Source organism: Squalius cephalus, assembly GCF_949319135.1.
Source record: "Squalius cephalus genome assembly, chromosome: 23".
Taxonomy (NCBI): Eukaryota; Metazoa; Chordata; class Actinopteri; order Cypriniformes; family Leuciscidae; genus Squalius; species Squalius cephalus.
Window position 1 is genome coordinate 26,705,840 of NC_137144.1, and position 25,769 is coordinate 26,731,608.

A 25,769-nucleotide genomic window follows, 5' to 3' on the forward strand; every position below is an offset into this window, starting at 1 on the left:
TGTGCAAATCTTTTGCGATATTTTCTAAATGTCGATAAAAAACTATTGCGAAATGACGGCGTTTCCATAAACTGATGTTATGCGACTAAAACGTGTTTTTTTCTCGTGATAAGTCATTCCAAAAATCATTGCAATGGATCATTTAACGGAGACATAGGCGTGTATCCAAGTATTAAAGGGATAGTTCACTTTGAAATTAAATTTTGGTATGTTTTAGCTTACCTGAAGGGCATCCAAGATGTAGGTGTCTTTTTTTCCGCCGTAGTTTCAATTTTGATATTTTTAGGTCAAACCGTTCTTGTCTGTCAGTCCTATAATGCAGGTCTATGGTCACTGTCTCAAAGAGCATGCACAGAGTCCAAATTAAACAATTCCCCATCGTCCAAATTAAACAATTCCCCATCGTAAGTACACATTGATGGCCTAAGACACGAAACGAGCGGTTTGTGTGAGAAAACGAACAGTATTTATATCGTTTTTACCTCTTATACACAGCCACGTCCAAGAGATCTGAGGGCGCGGGCACATCCTGCTGTGTGACGTGTGCGCAGACTGGTGCATAGATATATATACACTAGATGTCACATTAAAGACATTCGTTCCAATGAACTGCCGTAGACAAGGTGACATCTAGTGTATATATATCTATGCACCAGTCTGCGCACACGTCACACAGCAGGACGCGCCCGCGCCCTCAGATCACTTGGACGTGGTGGTGTTATAAGAGGTAAAAACTATATAAATACTGTTCGTTTTCTCACACAAACCGCTCGTTTCGTGTCTTAGGCCATCAATGTGTACTTACGATGGGGAATTGTTTAATTTGGACTCTGTGCATGCTCTTTGAGACAGTGTCCACAGACCTGCATTATATGACTGTCAGACAAGAATGGTTTGACCTAAAAATATCAAAATTGAAACTACGGCGGAAAAAAAGACACCTACATCTTGGATGCCCTTGAGGTAAGCTAAAACATACCAAAATTTAATTTCAAAGTGAACTATCCCTTTAATGGCAAGGAAAGCCCTTTATACTTGTGAGCAGCTCATATGAGGAGTTTCTGGGTGTTTCTCCCTCATTTCTGCTTCAAGCTCTTGATAAATTGTGGCATTTAGAATCCAGTATTCCAGTGATACTTTTGTCTTTTATGAATTTAATAAAGAACTCAGTCTCGTCTTCTGTCCAAACACATCGCTTCATCTTAAAAGAATGATTGACTTTTACGTACGTCAGGTGACCTGTAAATGCAAAAAACAAACAGTTTCCATTGCAGTTTTGCAAAATATTCCTTTTCAGAATTGCCTGAAATTCATGCGAGCGTAAAACACATTTTTTTGCCATATTCGAGAGTTTTTGCAAAATTGACGCGTTGGGGGCGTATTTTCAATTCACAATTTCAATTTGCGCAATTTGAACGGAAATGGAAACACGATTCTTTTTAGTCATCAAAGTGATGCAGAAATTGCACACTTCACCTACAAAACTTGTACGCTATGAGTAGCTTGCCTCTTGAGAAAGCATTCTTGCTTTCTTATATCATATCTACAAGCTTTTAGTCCATGGATTGTGATGACACATGTTAATAGTTGAGGTTAATAGATTCATACAACACACCACAGTATCAACAAATATTGTTTTAACAGTGACATGTCTCATAAATCACATCAAGCTCCTTGATTGTAATCCAAAGCCCGAGGGAAACGGGACGGAGCTGATAAATCCCTGATTTATCCACACCAGCTGTTCTCCTACACTGACTCATGCCACGTCCATCTCTAGGTCCAGTTTAATTTAAGGATCTTCTGGTCACGATACGAGAGGACCGTTAGAACGGCGCGTTCAGAAAGAGGTGGCTCTTTGCATTTTAGTTTAGGAAACGCTTTCATGTGGTACCCACTCGAACCAGGCCAGACAAACACACACATACAGACGTCATGACGTCAGGAATCCACACGACCACGAGTGTCTGCCGTCGGCATCGGTGCCAGTTGTTTGTGGCTCTTTTGTGTTATGGTGATTTAGGAAGTCTATTCTCTCGGCTAGGAGGGGAAACTACCCATGACGTCTTGGCACACAAAAGACGGCCAATTACACTCTTCAGGGTTTCATTATAGTGCGTTTCATCTCAGTCACACTGATCTTTCATGTTCAGGCGCCATTGTGTAGGAAATTAAATAAAGATTTTTGCTTGAAAACAAACAAAAACTAGATTTATATATATATATATATATATATTACAATGAATGCAATGATCTTTTGCACCAGACTTGTAAGCAATAGGGTTCTGGAAGTATAAAAGTGATTGATCAACCACATTAAAATTTTAATCTGATTTGATGGTGCAAGGCATGCTAAACGTTGTAAATATTGTAGAGTCTGTTGTATTATGAAAGCACAAACCAGAGACATCAAGTCCTGGGAAAAAAAAAAAAAACATTTTTTTCATGAAAATGCATGGTTGAATGGCAATAAAATAACTTGTCTTGACTTTAATTAGTTTCAAAGTTCATAGCTGCTGATTTCATTGAACGTTTTAGACATTTTACTCTTACATCTTATATAATCTATGAATGAATTTAATTTTAATATTGCTTCAAGCGTTGTCAAAAGAGTATGTTTCTCATCAGTCTCAACGTTTGTTCTGCTTATCATTTGTTTGTTCATTTTACCTATCGTTCTACTGTTTATCTATATCGTTCATTCGTTTGTACGTTCTATCTATCGTTATCCTTGTCTGTCGTTCTGTCAAGTTCAAAACTTTTGTTGAAAAACAAACAATTTTTTTCATGAAAATGCATGGTTGAATGGCAATAAAGTAACTTGTCTCGACTTTAATTAGTTTCAAAGTTCATAGCCGCTGATTTCATGGAACGTTTTAAACATTTCACTCCATCTTATATAATCTATGAATGAATTTCATTTTAATATTGCTTCAAGGGTTGTCAAAAGAGTATGTTTCTCATCAGTCTCACCCACATTTCTATAAACTCAGAATGGTTGCCCTTCCCAATAACCTTTGTGTGAAAGCACACCAACAATAACCGTCTGGACACCAAAAAACCTCTTTGTGAGCTTTTCAAAGTGTCCTGGAAAAACAGTGAGTAGACAGAGAACACATTAAAGTCGGTCGAGCCACAAAAGTGGGAAACAAGGCCACATGCTTATAGCGAAGGAAAAACATGGGCTCGGGATGAACAACACATGGATGAGCGTCTTCAAACGGCCACAAATGATGCCGTCGACTCTTCAGGCCTATCATCAGATAGGAATCACACTGTCGGAACGAGTTAGATTGAATAAGCCTCTCCGTGTAGATTCATGCTTCCCCCTCTCCTCCCGCAAAGATACACATATGCATTTGGTTTGTTTAAAGAACTAAAAAAAAGCAAGAGAATCTTTCGTAATGGGAAATTAGGTCAGAAAACCACTTGATGCAAATGTGATTTCCAGACAGGAATGCCTCAAGGCTCGGTCTGTGGTCCGCTGGCATTGTTAGTCACATGCCACAGTGACACTCACCCACGATCATCCCGTGATCCAGACGCTTGATGATGTCGAAGGAGTTCTGGACGTTTCCTTCCAGGATGTCGTAGACGATTTCCGGGGTGTCCATGTGAGGAATGGGAGAAGGTGTCGAGGATCGCAGGAAAACGATTTCTGGCGGGGAAAAACATCGTTTTTTTTAGTAGAAGACACTCGTGTCTCTAAAATTTGATTTAGAAACAATTTTCACTCAGAAATTGCTGGTAAATTTCACAAACAATTGCAAAGAAACGGCAAGTAACACATTGAATTACATGTGGAAATTTTGAAGTTGAAAAACTGAAATAGTATTTTCTTGTAAAAAAAATCATCTTTGTTTTATTTACAACCTCGAAAAATCTTTTTTTAGAGTGTGGTGCTGTTGATGTGTTCAGAATTGAAGAATTGGCTATCGTTATGTCATTCTATCTGCCTATCTTTCATTCTGTCTGTCTATCTATCATTTTGTCTGTCTATATCGTTCTATCTATCGTTTGTTCAGTCGTTGTTTATCATTCGTTAAGCCGGTTTATCTATTCATCATTCTATCGTATCGTCTATTGTTTGTTCTATCGTTCATTTGTTAATTCATTCTGTCATTTGTTTGTTGGTTCGTTCTATCGTTCATTTGTTCTATCGTTCATTTGTCCGTTCGTTCTACCTATAATTTGTTCGTTTGCTCTACCTAGCATTCATTTGTTCATTCTATCGTTCTATCTATTGTTCGTTCTATCGTTCATTTGTTAGTTCATTCTATTTTTTGTTTGTTGGTTCGTTCTATCGTTCATTTGTTCTATCGTTCATTTGTTTGTTCATTCTATCATTCATTTGTCCGTTCGTTCTACCTATAATTTGTTCGTTTGCTCTACCTAGCATTTGTTTGTTCATTCTATCGTTCTATCTATTGTTCGTTCTATCGTTCATTTGTTAGTTCATTCTAACGTTTGTTTGTTGGTTCGTTCTATCGTTCATTTGTTCTATCGTTCATTTGTTTGTTTGTTCTATCGTTCATTTGTCCATTCGTTCTACCTATAATTCGTTCGTTTGCTCTACCTAGCATTTGTTTGTTCATTCTATCGTTTTATCTATTGTTTGTTTGTTAGTTCATTCTATTTTTTGTTTGTTGGTTCGTTCTATCGTTCATTTGTTCTATCGTTCATTTGTTTGTTCATTCTATCGTTCATTTGTCCGTTCGTTCTACCTATAATTTGTTCGTTTGCTCTACCTAGCATTCGTTTGTTCATTCTATCGTTCTATCTATTGTTCGTTCTATCGTTCATTTGTTAGTTCATTCTATCGTTCATTTGTCCGTTCGTTCTACCTATAATTTGTTCGTTTGCTCTACCTAGCATTTGTTTGTTCATTCTATCGTTCTATCTATTGTTCGTTCTATCGTTCATTTGTTAGTTCATTCTAACGTTTGTTTGTTGGTTCGTTCTATCGTTCATTTGTTCTATCGTTCATTTGTTTGTTTGTTCTATCGTTCATTTGTCCATTCGTTCTACCTATACTTCGTTCGTTTGCTCTACCTAGCATTCGTTTGTTCATTCTATCGTTTTATCTATTGTTTGTTTGTTAGTTCATTCTATTGTTTGTTTGTTGGTTCGTTCTATCGTTCATTTGTTCTATCATTCATTTGTTTGTTCTAACGTTCATTTGTCCGTTCGTTCTACCTATAATTCATTCGTTTGCTCTACCTAGCATTCGTTTGTTCATTCTATCGTTTTATCTATTGTTTGTTTGTTAGTTCATTATATCGTTTGTTTGTTGGTTCGTTCTATCGTTCATTTGTTCTATCGTTCATTTGTTTGTTTGTTCTATCGTTCATTTGTCCATTCGTTCTACCTATAATTCGTTCGTTTGCTCTACCTAGCATTCGTTTGTTCATTCTATCGTTCTATCTATTGTTCGTTCTATCGTTCATTTGTTAGTTCATTCTATCGTTTGTTTGTTGGTTCGTTCTATCGTTCATTTGTTCTATCATTCATTTGTTTGTTCGTTTTATCGTTCATTTGTCTGTTCGTTCTACCTTACGTTCGTTCTACCTAGCATTCGTTTGTTCTATCTATCGTTATCCCTGTCTGTCGTTCTGTCGAGTTGTTTTCAAAACTTTCAGACATTTAAAGTTTGTCTTGACAAACTTAGTTACGCAATTGCAAAACTTTATTTTCTCTCGACTTCCAGTTCATTTTAATTCTGCTTATATCATAGACACATTTTAATTGCAGTCCTGATCTTGTTTGCTACGTCAATTCAACATTAAATTCGGGAATCGAACTGCAATATATCCGTAAATCTGTTCTGAATGGTGCACAACCTTTTTCAGCTCTCAAGTTCGCTATAAATATTATTAATAGTTTAACCAACTAGATTTTAATAATAACATTTTAGATTAAAATTATACAATATTTTGTCTAAAAATAAAATAAAATAAATGCTAATATTTGTTTTGGATTGAATAATTTCAACAACAAAAATGATCTAATTAATTTTCATGGCTGGTACCTTCTGGTTTGTTGAATTCTCTGAAGGTGGGAAGCGAGATGGCCGTGTGTGAAGTGGACAAGATGGGGTCGAGCACACAGGAGATGTCATTGGGCTGGCAGGACTTCACACACCGTATAAAATCTGCACGATCCACCCTCGACCTGCTGGAGGAGGTCAAGCCAAGTTTTATTTATAGAGCACAAGTTTAACATAACCGTAGTTGATCCACAATGCTTTACAATAAAATAAAATAAATCAATAAAAATAAAATAAAGGGAAAAGGAGTAGAAAAAAATACAGAAATGGAGATAAAAATCAAGTATCAAAATCATTCAAACAGGAAGACAACACAACCATCTGACCTTTGACCTGAGCTATATGTTAGTAGCCGTGTTTACAGATTTGCGCAAAACTGTTGCGATATATTTTCTAAATTTCGCTAAAAAACGATTGCGAAATGACGGCGTTGCCATTAACCGATGTTACTATATGCGACTAAACATCTTTTTCTTTTCTTCATTTTTTTCTCTCGCCAAAATCATTGCAGCGGATGTTGGTATGTTTATATCGCAGCCATTACACTAGCCATTATTGTTAATGGAAGGAGACGTAAGCGTGTATCCAAGCATTAATGGCAAGGAAAACCCCTTATACTTGTGAGCGGCTCATATGAGGTGTTTCTCCCTCATTTCTGCTTCAAGGTCTTGATAAATTGTGGCATTTCATTGCAGTTTTGCGAAATATTCCTTTTTCGAAATGCCTGAAAAACCACCTCATGCGAGCGTAAAAACGTTTTTGCGATATATGGGAGTTTTTTGCGCAATTGGGCGTATTTTCAATTCGCAAATTCAATTTGCGCAATTTAAAGGGTAATGGAAACGTGGCTAGTGTCTTCTGGGATCTACCAGAGCAATACATATTAATGATGCAGGATTCGGTTTCCCTGTCGATGACGACATGCTAAACTGCTAAAGCGCTCCAGACACAGTAGAGCCCATTGTGAGATGACTTGAGCAAACAGGCCGTGATCTCTGGTGATGACTGGGTAAAATAATCTTTCTTCCCAGTTGAAGCTCTCCAACAAGTGGACGGCGTCCAGCAGAACCCACCACAGAACCAAGCACCCAGCGGGCGGGCGAAACCTTTACTACATAAATATTATTTGCACAAACACACTGGCCATTCTTAATATGGAGCTCATAACACAAACAATCAGGATTTGGGGGGTAAAAAATCAGAACAGAGAACGAGGAGAGGCCAAAAATCACACCACAGGAGAATTGGTGGTCGAGTTTCCTGTTAGCCACTCATGGTTTTTCAATGCTTTTTTTTTAAGTTGTGACATTGATATAAAACTTTTTCCAAAAAAATGTTTGGTTTAGCAGAGCATTCCCAGTCCGGCATCCCAAAATCTCATGTGGAATTTAAATTTATTAACATTTTATCCATCTATATGTCATCTATCTTTTAATAGGAAAAATAAGAGGGAGCTGTTTATCCTGAACTTTGAGTTTATTTGAAGCTGCGTTTGGGAAGTTCGCTGCGTAATCAAGAGCTGACCTTGGATCACTAATGAGATCTTGTTAATTGTTTCTCCTTGGCAGCAATTAGATTAAATTGTTAAATCTCATTGCATTTTGTATTGGTCAGTATTGACTATATATTTAATCGTGCATGCTCGTTTCCACCTATTTAGATACTGTACTACCATCATCAATTGTTCACTTAAAGTCTATAAAGCTATACATTATTAAAGAAACTAATAATTTAAATACGATTTTGAGCAAATCTCAAAACGATTATTCATCGTGTACATTCTGATTTTGTAAAGTCACGATTCATTTTGAACATTTAAAACAATTGCAAATATTAAACTTTTGTAATATTTTGTCTAAAAAAATTACAAATTATTTTTATTTGTTTAAACTAAATATTATATAATTAATAATTTGAATACAAAATTTAAGTGTTGTGATTTTGTCTAAATAAAACACTAAAATTACTATTGTATTTCGACAGAATATATTTTATAATTAAATAGTAATCATTTTTGGGTTTTAAGTTTAGACAAAATGTTGAAAAACTTAAATTTTTAATCTGCCATTTATCAGTCATTGGCCATAACTTGATCGATATTTTAATATTAGTGCATCTCAAAGTTTTGATAGTATTTTCTTCCCTATTGTGACGTATATCCAAGTAAAATGGCTTCTCAAACAAGAACAAATGTGGGCGGGGCTTGATTTTGTCCGTGAGGAATTGATTGGATGGTTGTGGTTTGATATTGGTGGATCTCACGTGAGTGACAGGTTGCCCCGCCCTCATCATCAGAGATGTCGCTGCATTGATTAAGAATTACAAGGCACATGTATACATAAATAGAAATATGTGCACAGATGAATCATTTATAATAAACACTGGAATATTCCATAAAAAAAAGAAAGAAATGTACATTTTAATTTCATAGTGACTTTAAAGTGAACAGCTCTAGTGAAGTGTGCATCGTTTTTGCAGCCGTGCCGTGATTCGTTTCACCCTCCATCCATATTCTCAACATTTTATTCTGACTTTTTTCTCTCGAAATTTAACGAGTTTTTTTTTTTATCAAAGCACAACGACTTTATTCTCGAAATTTAATGAGTTTATTCTCAACATTTTATTCCGACTTTTTTTCTCTCGAAATTTAACGAGTTTTTTTATCGAAACACAACAACTTTATTCTCGAAATTTAATGAGTTTATTCTCAACATTTTATTCCGACTTTTTTTCTCTCTAAATTTAACGAGTTTTTTTATCGAAACACAACAACTTTATTCTCGAAATTTAATGGGTTTATTCTCAACATTGTATTTCGACTTTTTTTCTCTCGAAATTTAACAAGTTTTTCTTTATCGAAACACAACGACTTTATTCTCGAAATTGAATGAGTTTATTCTCAACATTTTATTTCGACTTTTTTTCTCTTGAAATTTAATGATTTTTTTTTTCGAAACACAACGACTTTATTCTCGAAATTGAATGAGTTTATTCTCAACATTATATTTCAACTTTTTTTTCTCTCGAAATATAACTAGTTTTTTTCTCGAAACACAACGACTTTATTCTCGAAATTTAATGAGTTTAATCTTGCATTATAATGACTTTTATCTCAAGATGTTTTTTTTTTAATTATTATTATTGCTTGGCCCTAATCCTCTTCCGTAAATAAACACTGCAATATAAACACTGCAATATTTCATAAATAAAAGAAAGAAATGTTAATTTTCATTTCATGTCAAGTCAGCTTCATTTATATATCGCTTTTAACAGTATAGATTGTTTCAAAGCAGCTTTACAGTGATAATATGAAGTTACAGTAACAGAGAGTGTTTAGGCTTTACATCAGCTCTAGAATAAAGTTATTGTCCAACTAAAGTTAGTTATGATTGATTCACTTCCGTCACAAAGATCATTAGTTATTAACTTAGGGGCCGCTAACACGACACCGTTCTCACAGAAAACCTTAAATGTGTTCTGGCCGTTCATTTGCACGACAACTGTTTGGCGGCACTTCATCTTGATATCCGCGTAAACTTCAAAAATGCTAATATGTGAAAACGCTGACGGCGTGCACATGCGCATTACGTGTTTAGTCTATAGGTATGTGTGTTTGAATATATATGTGCGCAGGCGTTTAGTCTTTCTTTGCTAATTGACCTCAACAAACTACTTGTCTGGCCTTAAAAATTCATAATACAGAATTTTTGGTTACACTTTATTTTAAGGTGTCATTGTTACAGTGTAATTATATATTTAAGTACTGAGTAATAATAATTAACAACATGTACTTACTATAGGATTATGGTTTGGTTGAGGGTAAGTTGCATGCAATTATGCATAATTTACTGTTATTACTATGGTAAGTACATGTAAGGACACTGTAAAATAAAGTGTTACCGCTTCCGCGCGTGTCCATGCTAACCGGTGAATTATTTGACAGCGTTTTCTCTGTACAGAGGTAAAGTCATGGTGACTTTAAAGTGAGCAGCTCTAGTGAAGTGTGCATTATTCCTGCAGACACCGTCTCTGAGCGCTTTGATCGGATGCAGGAGTTGCAGTGAAACCCCAAAGCTCAGATCAGGTTACGGGCGTTTTTACTGCAGAGAGGGGAGAAGCCCCTGACAGAGCAGTCGAGCCGCCGCTGGGCACGGATCTGTAATTAGCAATTAGCGGGTGGGTCCACGTTTTGCTTAGGCCTGAGCCAAACCCACAAAATGTTCTCCTGCTTATAATACCCAACTTGTGCACGACATGCCGAGCGAGGAAGACGGAGAACGAGGGGCAAACGGCACAAATAACATCAAAGCTAACATTGTGGCGAACGCCGCTGGGGGGAATCCATCGCGCGCGCACTCACTCGCTCACGTGAGCAGAAACGCTAAATCCCCATGTGTGACTTGAGGGGAAAAACATGGCTTTTGGACGGGCCGTGTTTCTGGTCAAGCGAAAGTTCTCTTTTTCTCTCTGGTAATTATTATTTATAGTCAGTGTCTTGATAGCGCACCAACACAAACACTGCGGCCCATCGTTTCTCGGTGCACGGCGGCGATGTAGCTTCACCACAAATTGTTCAGACCACTGTCCAAAGCCCAGAATCCCATAATTCACTGTCAGAAAGTGTGTGTGTGTGATGGGAGAGAGGAGAAAACCCAACGAGATGCCACCTAGCGGTGTGAGGACCCTTTAGAGTGCCCCTGTTCTGCTGTAAAGCTACTCATTTTGAGTCTTCAACAACAGGTTTAGGTGCAGTCAAGGTCAAAACACACTTTCACTTTCTTATAATATTCAGATTCAGTCTCTCTAAACCACTCCTTTCCAAGAACCTACTCTGCTCTGATTGGTCAGATGGCTCAGTCTGTTGTGATTGGTCTACTCTGCTCTGATTGGTCAGATGGCCCAGTCTGTTGTGATTGGTCTACTCTGCTCTGATTGGTCAGATGACCCAGTCTGTTGTGATTGGTCTACTCTCCTCTGATTAGTCAGATGACCCAGTCTTTTGTGATTGGTCTACTCTGCTCTGATTGGTCAGATGACTCAGTCTGTTGTGATTGGTCTACTCTGCTCTTATCGGTCAGATGACTCAGTCTGTTGTGATTGGTCTACTCTGCTCTTATTGGTCAGATGACTCAGTCTGTTGTGATTGGTCTACTCTGCTCTGATTGGTCAGATGACTCAGTCTGTTGTGATTGGTCTACTCTGCTCTGATTGGTCAGATGGCCCAGTCTGTTGTGATTGGTCTACTCTGCTCTGATTGGTCAGACGGCCCAGTCTGTTGTGATTGGTCTACTCTGCTCTGATTGGTCAGATGGGCCAGTCTGTTGTGATTGGTCTACTCTGCTCTGATTGGTCAGATGGCTCAGTCTGTTGTGATTGGTCTACTCTGCTCTGATTGGTCAGATGGCCCAGTCTGTTGTGATTGGTCTACTCTGCTCTGATTGGTCAGATGACCCAGTCTGTTGTGATTGGTCTACTCTGCTCTGATTGGTCAGATGACCCAGTCTGTTGTGATTGGTCTACTCTGTTCTGATTGGTCAGATGGCTCAGTCTGTTGTGATTGGTCTACTCTGCTCTGATTGGTCAGATGACCCAGTCTGTTGTGATTGGTCTACTCTGCTCTGATTGGTCAGTTGACCCAGTCTGTTGTGATTGGTCTACTCTGTTCTGATTGGTCAGATGGCTCAGTCTGTTGTGATTGGTCTACCCTGTTCTGATTGGTCAGATGGCTCAGTCTGTTGTGATTGGTCTACTCTGCTCTGATTGGTCAGATGACCCAGTCTGTTGTGATTGCTCTACTCTGCTCTGATTGGTCAGATGACCCAGTCTGTTGTGATTGGTCTACTCTGCTCTGATTGGTCAGATGGCTCAGTCTGTTGTGATTGGTTTACTCTGTTCTGATTGGTCAGATGGCTCAGTCTGTTGTGATTGGTCTACTCTGCTCTGATTGGTCAGATGGCCCAGTCTGTTGTGATTGGTCTACTCTGCTGTGATTGGTCAGATGACTCAGTCTGTTGTGATTGGTCTACTCTGCTCTGATTGGTCAGATGGCCCAGTCTGTTGTGACTGAATCTGGCTTACTTGATACACAGTGATACATACAGTAACAATGGCATCGTTTTTTTTTTTTTTTTTTTTTTTGCTAGGGTGATGTAGATGGTTGCTACAGAGTTGCTAGATTGTTCCTAGGGTGTTTTAGATGGTTGCTAGGGTGTTGCTCGATGGTTCTTATGATTAACTAGGTGGTTGCTAGGGAATTCCTCCATTATTGCAAGAGTGTTGTATGGTTGCTAAGGTGTTTCCCAACCCAGATGTTTCCAAATGTTAACCATCGCAAATAGCAAGCAGATCAAAACAGTACTGTATTAAAACAAAATTATGACTTTACAAAAATTTAAATATTAAATTACAAAAATAAAACAATATGAGAACATATGATAAATAAAACTAAATCTAACCTTTTTTTTTCTTTCATTTTCACAACCTGTAAATACTGTTAGTACATTTTACAACTTTTGTTTACTTTACTTTTCAAATGTTTTGTTTATCCCCAATTACGATTATTATTTAGCATTTTAGAATAATTTTGAGCACAAACATTCAACAATAATTGTTTAGTTGATTATTTTAGCACTAGCATAACCATGTTTTAACTAGCAGTCAGAAGTGTTTACATTATCATTGATTACGATATCACTGATATTAGGCCTATAGTTTTTATTAATATTTTGAATTATTTTTATATTTTTTAAGTAATTTTGTGTTTTTGTCCTTTTTAAATAAAAAAACATTGTCTATATTTTTTTTTATTAAGTTTTAGTTTATTTAGTTTACATTTTTTTAGTACTTCAGCTTAAACCAAGGGAAAATGAGAAATGTTGTCTTATCAACTAGCTGAATTTTTATTTTATTTCAAATAATGCAAATGGTGTTTTAATGGTTTTAGTTTTAGCTAACAATATTTACCCTGGCTAGCAGTTACAGCTAGCATCTTTCAGATCTCTCTTCAAAGATCGACGTCACCAGATCGCTCCGTCTGTTTCTGGGTGTATGTTGGTGGATTAGCGGCTAATGTATCCTTTAAATACAGGCTAAAGGGTTCAAATGCCTGGCTAATTATCCAGCTAACCACTTCAATGATTAATGGATGCTTCCTACATGACTAATTAAATGTTAATAAAATCGCGTCAGGGTGGCTAGTGCACATGACGTGTGTGGTAATTTTCCAACCGCCGTTCCCACTTTCCATCTCATCTCTCCACTGTATCATTAAAAAAAACTATTTAAAGCCAAAAGTATATATTTTTTAAATAAAATACAAGCATCCTAAAGTAAGTAAAATTTTATTAGAAAATAATAGACTAAAAATAATAGAATATAATAATAAAAATGATTTTGACAGCAGTTGATTTGCTTTGCCTAACAGCGCCATCTAGTGGCCTATAACATGCAGACGTCTGATTCAAGTGTCACATCTGATCACAGTTTGGGTATTTGAAAGTAGTTTCAGATACAGTCATAGACTAGAGTATATAATGAACAGCAGTTTTGATACATGAAGAACATCATCTCAGGTAATATATTCCCATTAGACACCTGAGGAACTTTGCTTTCTGCAGTATCGAGATTAAAGTCGAGAATAATGTTGCCTTCAAGTCTTCATGGGTTGATCATGTTTCTGAGTGTCGTTAATGTAAAGTGTCCATTTTTCTACCATTTTATGTGCATATTTTACTGCAGATATATTTTGAAAGATTTTTTTTTACCACTTAATGTGCATAATCTACAAATAAAAAATCTATATATTGGGATTTTTCGCCAGTTTGTGCATATTTTACTGCAAATACATATTTAATATTTGATTTTTTACCACTTTATTGTGCATATTTTACTGCAAATACATTTTAATTGTATTTGCAATTAAAATGTATTTTATGTGTATATTTTACTGCAGATATATTTTGAAAGATTCTTTTACCAATTAATGTGCATAATCTACAAATAAAAAAATATATATTGTGCTTTTTCGCAAGTTTGTGCATATTTTACTCCAAATACATATTTAATATTTGATATTTTTTTACCACTTTATTGTGCATATTTTACTGCAAATACATTTTTAATAAGTGATTTTTTTTTACCATTTTATGTGCATATTTTACTGCAAATATTTTTTTTTTAATTCATTGCAATTTTTCTACCATGTTATGTGCATATTTTACTCACTGCAAATATTTTCTGTTTTAATTTGTGATTTTATTTTTACCGCTTTATGTGAATATTTGACTGAAAATCATTTTAATTTATTGATTTTTTTTTTTTTTTTACCACCTTATGCGCACATTGTAATGCAATGTAATATTCAGTTCTTTTTGTGATGTATTTATCACGGAACTCTCAAGTTTATTGTTTTTAAATGTTCTGCAAAACATGTCTGAGTTAGCAACAGTAACCAAGAGGGGGCGGAGCTTAGCGAATGGTCAATTAGTAGTGAAAAACTGGATTTTCATGTCAGAGGCGCATCAGTGTTATTTTAGACTTGATTAAAATGAATGTCAAAATCACTTGATAGGGGACGTTTCCAGAAGGACTTGAAGGCAACATTAGACGAGATTCCAGAGGCACATCGGAGCGTCTGCTTTAATCAAGCACTGGTTTCATTCAGTGATGACGTTGCTCAGCTCATCCGGGGTTACGAACAAGCGTATCTTGAAGAGGTAAACGCTAAGGTGTCCGAATCGCCTCAGCTTCATCTCCAGAGAGATTTCAAAGTCCTGAGGAAGCATGATGGGTTTCTGAACCACCAACACGCCGCCGTGATCCACGCGTTTGACGGAGAAGAAGCCTCCCTGGTTCCCGTCCACGATGGCCACCTCGATGTCGTCCCCGAGCGCCGAGTTGGACGGGCCCATGCGGAAGATGTTGGTGGGAATGGGGATTTTGGTGGGGAATGTCAGGTGGTAGTAGGTAATTCTCACAGGCAAGGCCAGGCACTCGCTAGTCAGATTACAAGGCAAGCGCTCACAGCGACTGCGAAGAGGAGATGGAGAGAAACACGTGGGAAAAGAGAGAAGAGAGAAGAGAAAGAGGGGTTAGAATGGTGCACGACATGCGGAGGAGTGTGTGATTTTAGGGGGAGGGGTTTGTTTGAGGGGGGAGGAGCATTCACAGTGACATCACACTCTAAAAAACGCTGGGTTGTTTTAACCCATTTAAATAAAAATACAAAATTAACCCAATTTTGGGTCAAATATGGACAAACCCAAACGTTTGGGTTAAAAATGTCATTTAAAAAATTGAACCCAACGGCTGGGTTTGTTTGTCCATATTTGACCCAAAGTTGGGTCGAAACAACCCAGCATGTTTTAGAGTGAGAGTGCAACAGTCCCATTTCTTTTCTACACAGAGACGCTTAAATATTGCGATGCATCTCGGATCAAGCCGACATAGTTCTAATGTTTTGGGGGGGAGAAAATGAATGGGAAAAAATCCTTCCGGAACTGTTGCGCTCTTATCGGTAGGAGATATTAATGATATTAATGTCATTGTGTATTAATGAAACTTTGTGCACAGTTCATGCATTGCGTTCATGCACAGTGTGATCAGCAGATCTGTTAGGATCCCCAGTTCTGATATTAATATCTTCCTGCAACATCTGAGCTGTATGTCAACTCCTGCAAGATATATATGTACTAATATTTGCGTCATTTTGTATTATTTATTTATTTGTTTTTTTGTTTCTAGACTGCATAATTTGTATATTTTTTAATTGTTCATGTTAAGTGGAAATGTTTATTTTTAATTATTTAAATTAAATTATATATATATATTCTAAAAATATATACAAACTTTTGTTAGATGCGATTAATTGATTTGATATATATATATAGTTCACATATTATATTTTATATAATTTATTTTTTTTAAATGTAATTGTCATAGATAAAAAGAAAATTATATTTTATATATATTAATTATTCCTTACTATTCATAAATTATTAATATTATTATTATTTATTATTTTGTTTTTTATTTTATTTGTTCGTTTTCAGTGGAAACGGTACATTAAAAAAAAATATTTGGAAACCGACTCTCAGATATGAAAAATATTAAAGTTAACGGAAATTCAAAATTGGATTAAATTCCTACAGCCTAAAGTCAAGCATTAGTGCATTTGTGTAATGCCCCTCTGCTCTTGATTTGGGCTGTTGAAGGAGTTCTGCTGACTTGAGTCCGTCAGTCACTCACGTGTCTCCGGAGCGCCTGTAGTTCGCGGGACAGTCGAAGCTCAGGCATTTATATCCACCCTGGATGTTGAAGCAGCTCTGGGATTCTGTGCAGGCGTGAGTCCCGGCTACACACTCATCGATATCTGCTCGGGGGGGAAACACAGCAATATTAGTGCTGGTCTTGATGAGTATGTTTAAATAAAGCACTTAGCTTTATTTACAGTGATTTCACCATATTTAAAGGGATAGTTCAATCAAAAATGAAAATTCTCTTGTTGTCATTTATCATATAAAGCGATTGTGTCTCATCAGAATCCGCTCAATTCATATGGATTAGTTTTACGATCACTTTATAAAGTTTTGAAGCATCGAAGTGGTGGCTGCTCATCAATGGAGCGACAGAAATCTCTCAGATTTCATCAAAAATATCTTCATTTGTGTTCCGAAGATGAACGAAAGTCTTATGGGGTTTGAACGACATGAGGATGAATAATTAATGACAGAATTATCATTTTTGGATGAACTGTCACTTTAAGGGCTTTTGCCACAGCATAAAGTGGTGTAATATGAGAAATGATGCACATAATGTGTGAAATTGATGGTTTATCAATTACAACTTTTTTGACACATTTTATGAATTCTGACCAATGACACACAGGGTTATTATCGGTAACTAAAAACATAAAAATATTTTTGTTCATTGAAATAAAGCTGACATAAAATGAACAAAATAAATAGTAGATTAAAAACTTAACATAGAAAATTAGAAATGTTGCCATGGAACTAAAACTGAATAAAAATAAACAATTTAAAGTATATTTATTTTTTAATATTAATTTAATTAAATATTAATTATATATAATTATTTAAAATTATAAAATAACAATGAAAGTAATACTTAGATCATTTAAATTATATTTAATTATATTTTATATTTATTTTGTTAAAGAAAATAGTATACTTATTGCATATTTATTTTTAATTATTTAAATTAAATTATATTTTATATATACAGTATATGGTATACTTTTAATTTTTTTTAAGTATATATATATATATATATATATATATATATATATATTTTTTTTTTTTTACATATTATATTTTCATATACCATACATATAAAATATATATAAAATAGAATTAAATTTTATTTGTTACTTATTCAATATTATTTATAATAAATACATCTTTAATATTATTATTTATCATTTAACGTTTATTTATGTATTATTTTTGTGAGCACAGAGAGTCAGGACCTCGGTTTAACGTCTCATCCGAAGGACTAATAAACCTAAATAGTAATATTTAAAACACAATGATTTGTAATAACGGTTTACACTACAATACAGTTTTATTAACTAAAATTAAGAAATGTTCATAAATGAAGTATTGTTCGCTGTTAGTTACTCCATTTACTAATGTTAACAAATGAGACCATGTATATGAACAGTGATTTCTGTATGTGCGATATGAATATTGCGATCCTGATAACAGTGTGTTCCTGACCCTGGCAGCTGCGTCCGTTGGGAGCGAGTGTGTATCCGGTGGCGGGACACGTGCAGTGAAAGCTTCCCGGTGTGTTGTGGCATCGGTAAGAGCAGATGTGTCCACCGGTGGGCAGCGCACACTCGTCGATGTCTGAAGAGCAAAACACACTGTATGAATGATGGAGTGTGACAGCAAACACGTCTCAGTTCGACCACTTACACTACGCCCTCAAGTATGTGCTCATTTTGTGAAGACAAATTTAGTATAAGTATATATGTGTGTATCAGAAGAGTAGATAAGCTTTGGGACGAACTATCACATCATACAATTATGTCTTTAACGGTTGCCTGTCAATCATCTCGTCACAGTAAACTGGCCTGTCAATCATCTTGTTACAGTAAACTGGCCTGTCAATCATCTTGTTACAGTAAACTGGCCTGTCAATCATCTCATCACAGTAAACTGGCCTGTCAATCATCTTGTTACAGTAAACTGGCCTGTCAATCATCTTGTTACAGTAAACTGGCCTGTCAATCATCTCGTTACAGTAAACTGGCCTGTCAATCATTTCGTTACAGTAAACTGGCCTGTCAATCATCTCATCACAGTAAACTGGCCTGTCAATCATCTTGTTACAGTAAACTGGCCTATCAATCATCTTGTTACAGTAAACTGGCCTGTCAATCATCTCATCACAGTAAACTGGCCTGTCAATCATCTCGTTACAGTAAACTGGCCTGTCAATCATTTCGTTACAGTAAACTGGCCTGTCAATCATCTTGTAACAGTAAACTGGCCTGTCAATCATCTTGTAACAGTAAACTGGCCTGTCAATCATCTCATCACAGTAAACTGGCCTGTCAATCATCTTGTTACAGTAAACTGGCCTGTCAATCATCTCGTCACAGTAAACTGGCCTGTCAATCATCTCGTCACAGTAAACTGGCCTGTCAATCATCTTGTTACAGTAAACTGGCCTGTCAATCATCTCGTCACAGTAAACTGGCCTGTCAATCATCTCGCCGCAGTAAACTGGCCTGTCAATCATCTTGTTACAGTAAACTGGCCTGTCAATCATCTCGTCACAGTAAACTGGCCTGTCAATCATCTCGTCACAGTAAACTGGCCTGTCAATCATCTCGCCGCAGTAAACTGGCCTGTCAATCATCTCGCCGCAGTAAACTGGCCTGTCAATCATCTCGTCACAGTAAACTGGCCTGTCAATCATCTCGCCGCAGTAAACTGGCCTGTCAATCATCTCGTCACAGTAAACTGGCCTGTCAATCATCTTGTAACAGTAAACTGGCCTGTCAATCATCTTATGACAATAAACTGGCCTGTCAATCATCTTGTCACAGTAAACTGGCCTGTCAAACGGATCTTTTTAAAAGTCCACATTGTTATTGCAGATGAAATATGACACGGATAACATTAAATAAATATTTTTTTCATCAGGTTAAACTTTGATGAGTCACTCAAACTTTTATCTAAAACCTCATCCGCCATGTTTTGTAGTTTTTTAACACTCGTGTTTGCAGTTCCTCCTCCAAAGCACAATGGATTATGGGTAATATTAGCCTCTATAGTGAACACGGATCCACATTTCGAAAATCCACTGGAAATAGTAGATCATCCGAGGACTTCTGACATAATCTTTTCAACACACTATACTTTAGGACACTTATTCTAATCTCACACACAGTTTAGGATGGATAGCGTGGACACTGAGACGCACGGACAGTCTCAGACACTCACCTTCACAGGTGATCCCGTCCACATCACTCAGCTGGTAACCACGGCGACAGTAACACTGATAGGACCCGTAAACATTGGCGCACTCCTGACTGCAGGGGGCGCTCTCGCACTCGTTGAGGTCTGCGGGGGAAACCACAGGCCAGAGAATGAACCAAGGCTGACTGAGTTAATTATTAAAGGTGCACTGTGTAATATTTAGGAGGATCTGTAGACAGAAATGCGATATAATATACATAACTATAATTTCAGTGGTGTATAAAGACCTTACTTAATGAACCGTTATGTTTTTATTAGCTTAGAATGAGCATTTCTCTCTACATACACCACAGGTCTCCTTACATCCACATGTTTCTACGGTGGCCCTGAACGGACAAACGCGTTTCGTCACTATGTTGTTCTTCGTGTAAAGAAGCTATAGCTAAAGTCAGCGAATAAAACACTGACACAATGATGAACAGGTAACAATAATATTCACAATAACTTATATTAACAATAATTTCTTAATTTATCTTTGTAAAGAAAGCTCATTGCTGAACTGGCTACTCTCTGCTGTCTCAGACGACGACATCACTTCCTGTCGGCCACCGTAACTTCTGTTGGGTGCAATTCGCAACCTCGCCACTAGATGCCGCTAAAAGTCACACAGTGCACCTTTAAGGCCCGTTCACTACTATAACGATAACTATATACTTAACCAATGATAACGGTCTGTTTATTCTAAGCTTGCGCGCTGCGGTTTCAAAGTGTGTACAACATCATTGAACATGTTTTTGCTGTTCTTGTTGCTTTTACACGGCTTTAACCAGCAGATGTCCTCAGCATACTGTGTTCTGAGTGAAGCGTGTAATCGATCTAATAATCTAACAGTGAATTTAGTCAATATAGTGGAGTAAAAACAACACCTAGTCTTTTTCACCGCAACTTCAAAGGAATCAAGACAATGTTGTGGAAACGAGCGCTGGAAACCTGAGGTAATACTTCTGTTTATTCAGAGGGATGAACGACTGCTTTCCATTTTCTTATAAAGAGGCTTGACTTGTCAAACAATGGTGGATTAATCTGGACCTCGGCGATTAACTTCTCCGCAATGTCGTCTGCCATTTTAAATGATTCTGATTGGCTGTCAGTGTTTTTATCATTCAACAGCTGGATAAAAAATCGTTCCAAAAGTGATCCCAACGATAACGTTTCTCCATATCGTTGTGGTGTGACTCTGCTATTCTTCAATTTTTCGAGTTTTTAGAACTATATCTTTATCGTTATCTTTATCGTTATCGTCCCTGGTGTGAACGGGCCTTTAGTTGAATGGGTTTTCGAGTACCTTCGCAGTTCCTCGCGTCGGCGGCCAGCTTGAAGCCGGTGGTGCAGCTGCACTTGTAGGAGCCCAGGATGTTCTCACACTTGTGTGCGCAGAGTCGGCCCGGATAGTTCCTGCACTCATTGATGTCTGACGTTCAGGAGAAAAGGAGTACGGCATTCAGATCAACAGGAGTCAAGAAATAGGTGCAGTAAAATAATAATAATAATAATGAGATATATATATATATATATATATATATATACAATATAATTATTTTAGATAATTATAAAAATAGTTATTAAAATATTTATATTATTGAATTAAATAATAATAATTTATATATGATGTATAATTTATTTAAAATTACATATTTAATTAATAAAATAATTCTACAAATAACAAAATAAATAACTTTTAAAATAATTATAATATACAAATTCTAATTAAAATATTTAATAATATTTTTAATTGTCTAAATTAAATAATATATTGTATAATTTAATTAAAAATGATATATAATTAAATTATTTTAAATAACTATATATAGTTGAAATATTTTAAGCAATTAAATAGTTATAATTAATAATTATAATAAGTATAATTAAATAAAATATATAATTAGATTATTTAATTTTTTTATTATTTAAATTATATATATATATATATATATAGTATAATTTTATTACTTATATATATATATATATATATATATACACAATATAATTATTTTAAATAATTATAAAAATAGCTATTAAAATCATATTTGATTATATTTTAATTATTTGAATAAAATAATAATGTTTTATATATGATGTATAATTTATTTAAAATTATATATTATTTAATTAAAAAAAATAATTATACAAATAACAAAATAATATTTAATTATATTTTTTATAATTTTATTCAGTGGAAATGTTGCATTTAAAAAGAGTTGGAAATGAACTTCGCGACCCTCAGATATGCAAATTGAAGTTAATGCAAAGTCTGTACATTTAATTTATTTATTCCTCATTTATGTTGAAGAGAAAGAAATACGGCACACAGATCAACAGAAGACAAACTGTGCACGCTGTGTTTGACAGATAAATTCAAATGCATGAACCCTGGTGCGGGTTTGAACCTACGACCTTTGACCTCTTAACCACTGACCTTCACAGGATCTGGTAATGCTGTTGAAGATGTAACCGGACCTGCACTCGCATCGGTACGAGCCCACCTGATTAACACAGCCGTGACCGTCACAGGAGTTATCCGGACCCGCACACTCGTCGATATCTGAGGCGAGAGGATGTGTCACTCACACGTTCAGCTCTTAAAGAGACAGTACAGACTAACTTTATCAGTGGAAAACTCTCAAACCTGGCAAAATATGGCATTCACAACCCATTTTACTTCCATAATGTGATGCGACAAGTATGTTCTATGTAATATAATTATATTTATTTATTATATTATTTATTATATGATTTTGGGGTGAAATTGAGAGCTGGATTTTTGCTCAAGTAAGGCTTTGAGATCTTGGTTTTCAAGGATTTTTATTATTTGATGTTTAATTTAATCACTTATAAAGTTATAAACCTTTAAGACTTCTGTGTATAAATATACTGTATATTAAATTATATTCATAATAAATTAATATAATTATAATAAAATGACATAAACATTATGTACTTTCTAATATATATATATGTACAGTATATAAAACATAAACATAATGTAACATAAAATATTAACATATAATATTTATTTTTTATATGTTAATTAGTGTTTTTTTCTTTTGAAGTCTTAGATTTTCCAGCATTTGTATTATTTGATTATATATATATATATATATATATATATATATATATATATATATATATATAAAACATAAACATAATATAACACTAAATATAAAAATATATTTTATTATTTATTTTATTATATTAGTGTTTTGTTTTTTCTTTTGAAGTCCATTTTTATTATTTGTTATTTATATTTAATTTTTTTCTCTGAAGACCAATTATTATATTAGTGATACATTTTGTGCTATGTAATATAATTATATATAGAATAATCTCTTTGATTATTTTATTTATTATATATTTTTTTTATTTTTTTTTATTCTTGGGGTGATTTATTTATTTTTATCATTTTTATTACTTTATTTTTTTTTTTTTCTCTGAAGTCATATATTCTTATATTTCCAAGGTTTTTTTTCACCAAATATTTCCCACCTCTCTTTCTAATATTTCGAATTAAACTAAAAATGCAATTTGCAACCCATTTTATTTCTGTAATGTGATGCATTTTTAATGTATGACACATTATTGATAAATAATGACACATTATTGAGATAAAATAAATTATTTTATGATGTAATTCATTGTTTTTCTTTTGAATTTAAGCATATGTATTACTTGACATTGTATTTTCTCTCTGAATACCATTATAATGCAGTGCTTGATCTGATTGGTCATGAATTGGACATGTGAGATTGTGTGTGTGTACCGACGCAGCGAGTTCCCTGTGCGTTCAGATGGTATCCGCGACCGCAGTTCACAGACTGTCTCTGGCAGGTGAAGGAGCCGACGGTGTTAAAGCACATGTGACCCGCCGGACACGGGCCAGTCACACTCACACACTCGTTTATATCTGTCACACACAAGAACACACATCGTTAGAGAGCGTAACGGGCTTTTACACACTCAGACAGTCTTGTGTGGTTTATATCTGTGATTGTAAAACCATTTGTTTGTCCGAGATAGCAACAGTAACTAAGGGGGGCGGGGCTTAGATAGATCAATTCAACAATCATACATATGTTTTCATGTTGATACAGCACTTAGAAGAAAGACCAACACAGAACCAAATAAAAGAGAAAAAAAAAGAGAAATAGGAGAGGGTGAGGGTCTTAGTCTAATAACATAAGTCCAAAGCAGAAAGAAGATTCAGGGCATTTCTGTCCGACATCCAATGAAGAGATTTTACAGATAGCCTCACACCGTGTCCTAACGACGCGTGATAAAAGGTTATTGTCCGTGTTAATGAGAGTGTTTGTCCTATCCAGCCGCGACGGCGACACGAAACGATTCTATTATAGAAACGGTTTCTATTTTTCTGACGTCGCGCTGGAACAACACACACAAAGTGTGGCGATGATAATCTCCGGTTCTGTTTATGTGCTTTATTTAATGTTAAAAGCGTGTCATGTGACTTTGAACATCATTTAGTGCTCCAGCTTTGAAGCTGTAAAAGCAACAGTGGATAATTCACCTCAGATCTTGAAATTAAACAAATGGAAACAAGAACGTTCAAACTGTGAACAAACAAGTGTATTCTTTGACAAAGATTGTTTTAGTTACTCCGTATGTATTTTTAATAATGTTTAAATGGTGTAATATTTGTGAATTTGATTATGTGCTTATCCATTTTCTTGCGAGTGCCGTCAAGATTACTCTCTGGTGCCGTGCACTCGCCACGAGACTCCGCCCACACGCTGTTCTGATTGGCTGACTCCGCCCACACACTGTTCTGATTGGCTGACTCCGCCCACACTGTTCTGATTGGCTGACTCCACCCACACACTGTTCTGATTGGCTGACTCCGCCCACACTTCTGATTGGCTGACTCCACCCACACACTGTTCTGATTGGCTGACTCCACCCACACACTGTTCTGATTGGCTGACTCCGCCCACACTGTTCTGATTGGCTGACTCCACCCACACGCTGTTCTGATTGGCTGACTCCGCCCACACACTGTTCTGATTGGCTGACTCCGCCCACACTGTTCTGATTGGCTGACTCCACCCACACGCTGTTCTGATTGGCTGACTCCGCCCACACACTGTTCTGATTGGCTGACTCTGCCCACACTGTTCTGATTGGCTGACTCCACCCACACACTGTTCTGATTGGCTGACTCCGCCCACACTTCTGATTGGCTGACTCCACCCACACACTGTTCTGATTGGCTGACTCCGCCCACACTTCTGATTGGCTGACTCCACCCACACACTGTTCTGATTGGCTGACTCCACCCACACACTGTTCTGATTGGCTGACTCCGCCCACACTGTTCTGATTGGCTGACTCCACCCACACGCTGTTCTGATTGGCTGACTCCGCCCACACACTGTTCTGATTGGCTGACTCTGCCCACACTGTTCTGATTGGCTGACTCCACCCACACACTGTTCTGATTGGCTGACTCCGCCCACACTTCTGATTGGCTGACTCCACCCACACACTGTTCTGATTGGCTGACTCCACCCACACACTGTTCTGATTGGCTGACTCCGCCCACACTGTTCTGATTGGCTGACTCCACCCACACACTGTTCTGATTGTCTGACTCTGCCCACACGCTGTTCTGATTAGCTGACTCCACCCACACGCTGTTCTGATTGGCTGACTCCGCCCACACACTCTTCTGATTGGCTGACTCCGCCCACACTGTTCTGATTGGCTGACTCCACCCACACACTGTTCTGATTGGCTGACTCCGCCCACACGCTGTTCTGATTGGCTGACTCCACCCACACACTGTTCTGATTGGCTGACTCCGCCAACACGCTGTTCTGATTGGCTGACTCCGCCCACACGCTGTTCTGATTGGCTGTGGGTTTTGATTGATTTTTACACATCTCGCAGTCGCGTCGCATCTAGTGTGGACAGAAATTATTTGTCGCTGGAATCTTATCGCATCGCGTCTGGTTAGGACACAGTCATTCCATCCACTGAAATGGGTTTAGATTAAACATTTACATCTGAGGATGGAGCGCTTACCTAAAACAATCAGATTGTTTATCAAAAAGGTTAGTCACTGAAACTGTCTCACCGATGCAGCTGCCGAGAGCGTCCTGAATGAATCCCTCGCCGCACTGCATTCTGGGTCGGCAGCGGAAAGACCCGGCTGAGTTCTGGCACACCATCTCGGCTGCGCAGTTATGAGTGCCCGTCTCACA

General features: G+C 36.5%; 2 protein-coding genes across 4 annotated transcripts in view; both read right to left on the reverse strand.

The window, feature by feature from the left end:
* The window catches only part of avpr1aa (arginine vasopressin receptor 1Aa), a 675,329-nt gene that overhangs the window by 442,330 nt on the left and 207,230 nt on the right, over positions 1-25,769 (reverse strand). The window lies entirely within an intron of this gene.
* fbln1 (fibulin 1) overlaps positions 1-25,769 on the reverse strand; it is a 61,216-nt gene that overhangs the window by 10,928 nt on the left and 24,519 nt on the right. The window contains exons 8-16 of one of the 3 annotated variants that reach the window (XM_079858948.1): positions 25,643-25,769; positions 23,312-23,455; positions 21,971-22,096; positions 20,840-20,965; positions 19,519-19,638; positions 17,782-17,913; positions 16,292-16,415; positions 6,029-6,174; positions 3,521-3,658 (exon numbers count right to left, since the gene is read on the reverse strand). The exon at positions 25,643-25,769 is cut by the window's right edge and continues 11 nt beyond it. In XM_079858948.1, the coding sequence (XP_079715074.1) occupies positions 3,521-3,658; positions 6,029-6,174; positions 16,292-16,415; positions 17,782-17,913; positions 19,519-19,638; positions 20,840-20,965; positions 21,971-22,096; positions 23,312-23,455; positions 25,643-25,769 (1,183 nt within the window). Of the gene's footprint in view, positions 1-3,520; positions 3,659-6,028; positions 6,175-13,814; positions 15,074-16,291; positions 16,416-17,781; positions 17,914-19,518; positions 19,639-20,839; positions 20,966-21,970; positions 22,097-23,311; positions 23,456-25,642 lie in introns of those variants that run through there. The other 2 variants (XM_079858949.1, XM_079858950.1) reach the window with 2 other exon arrangements.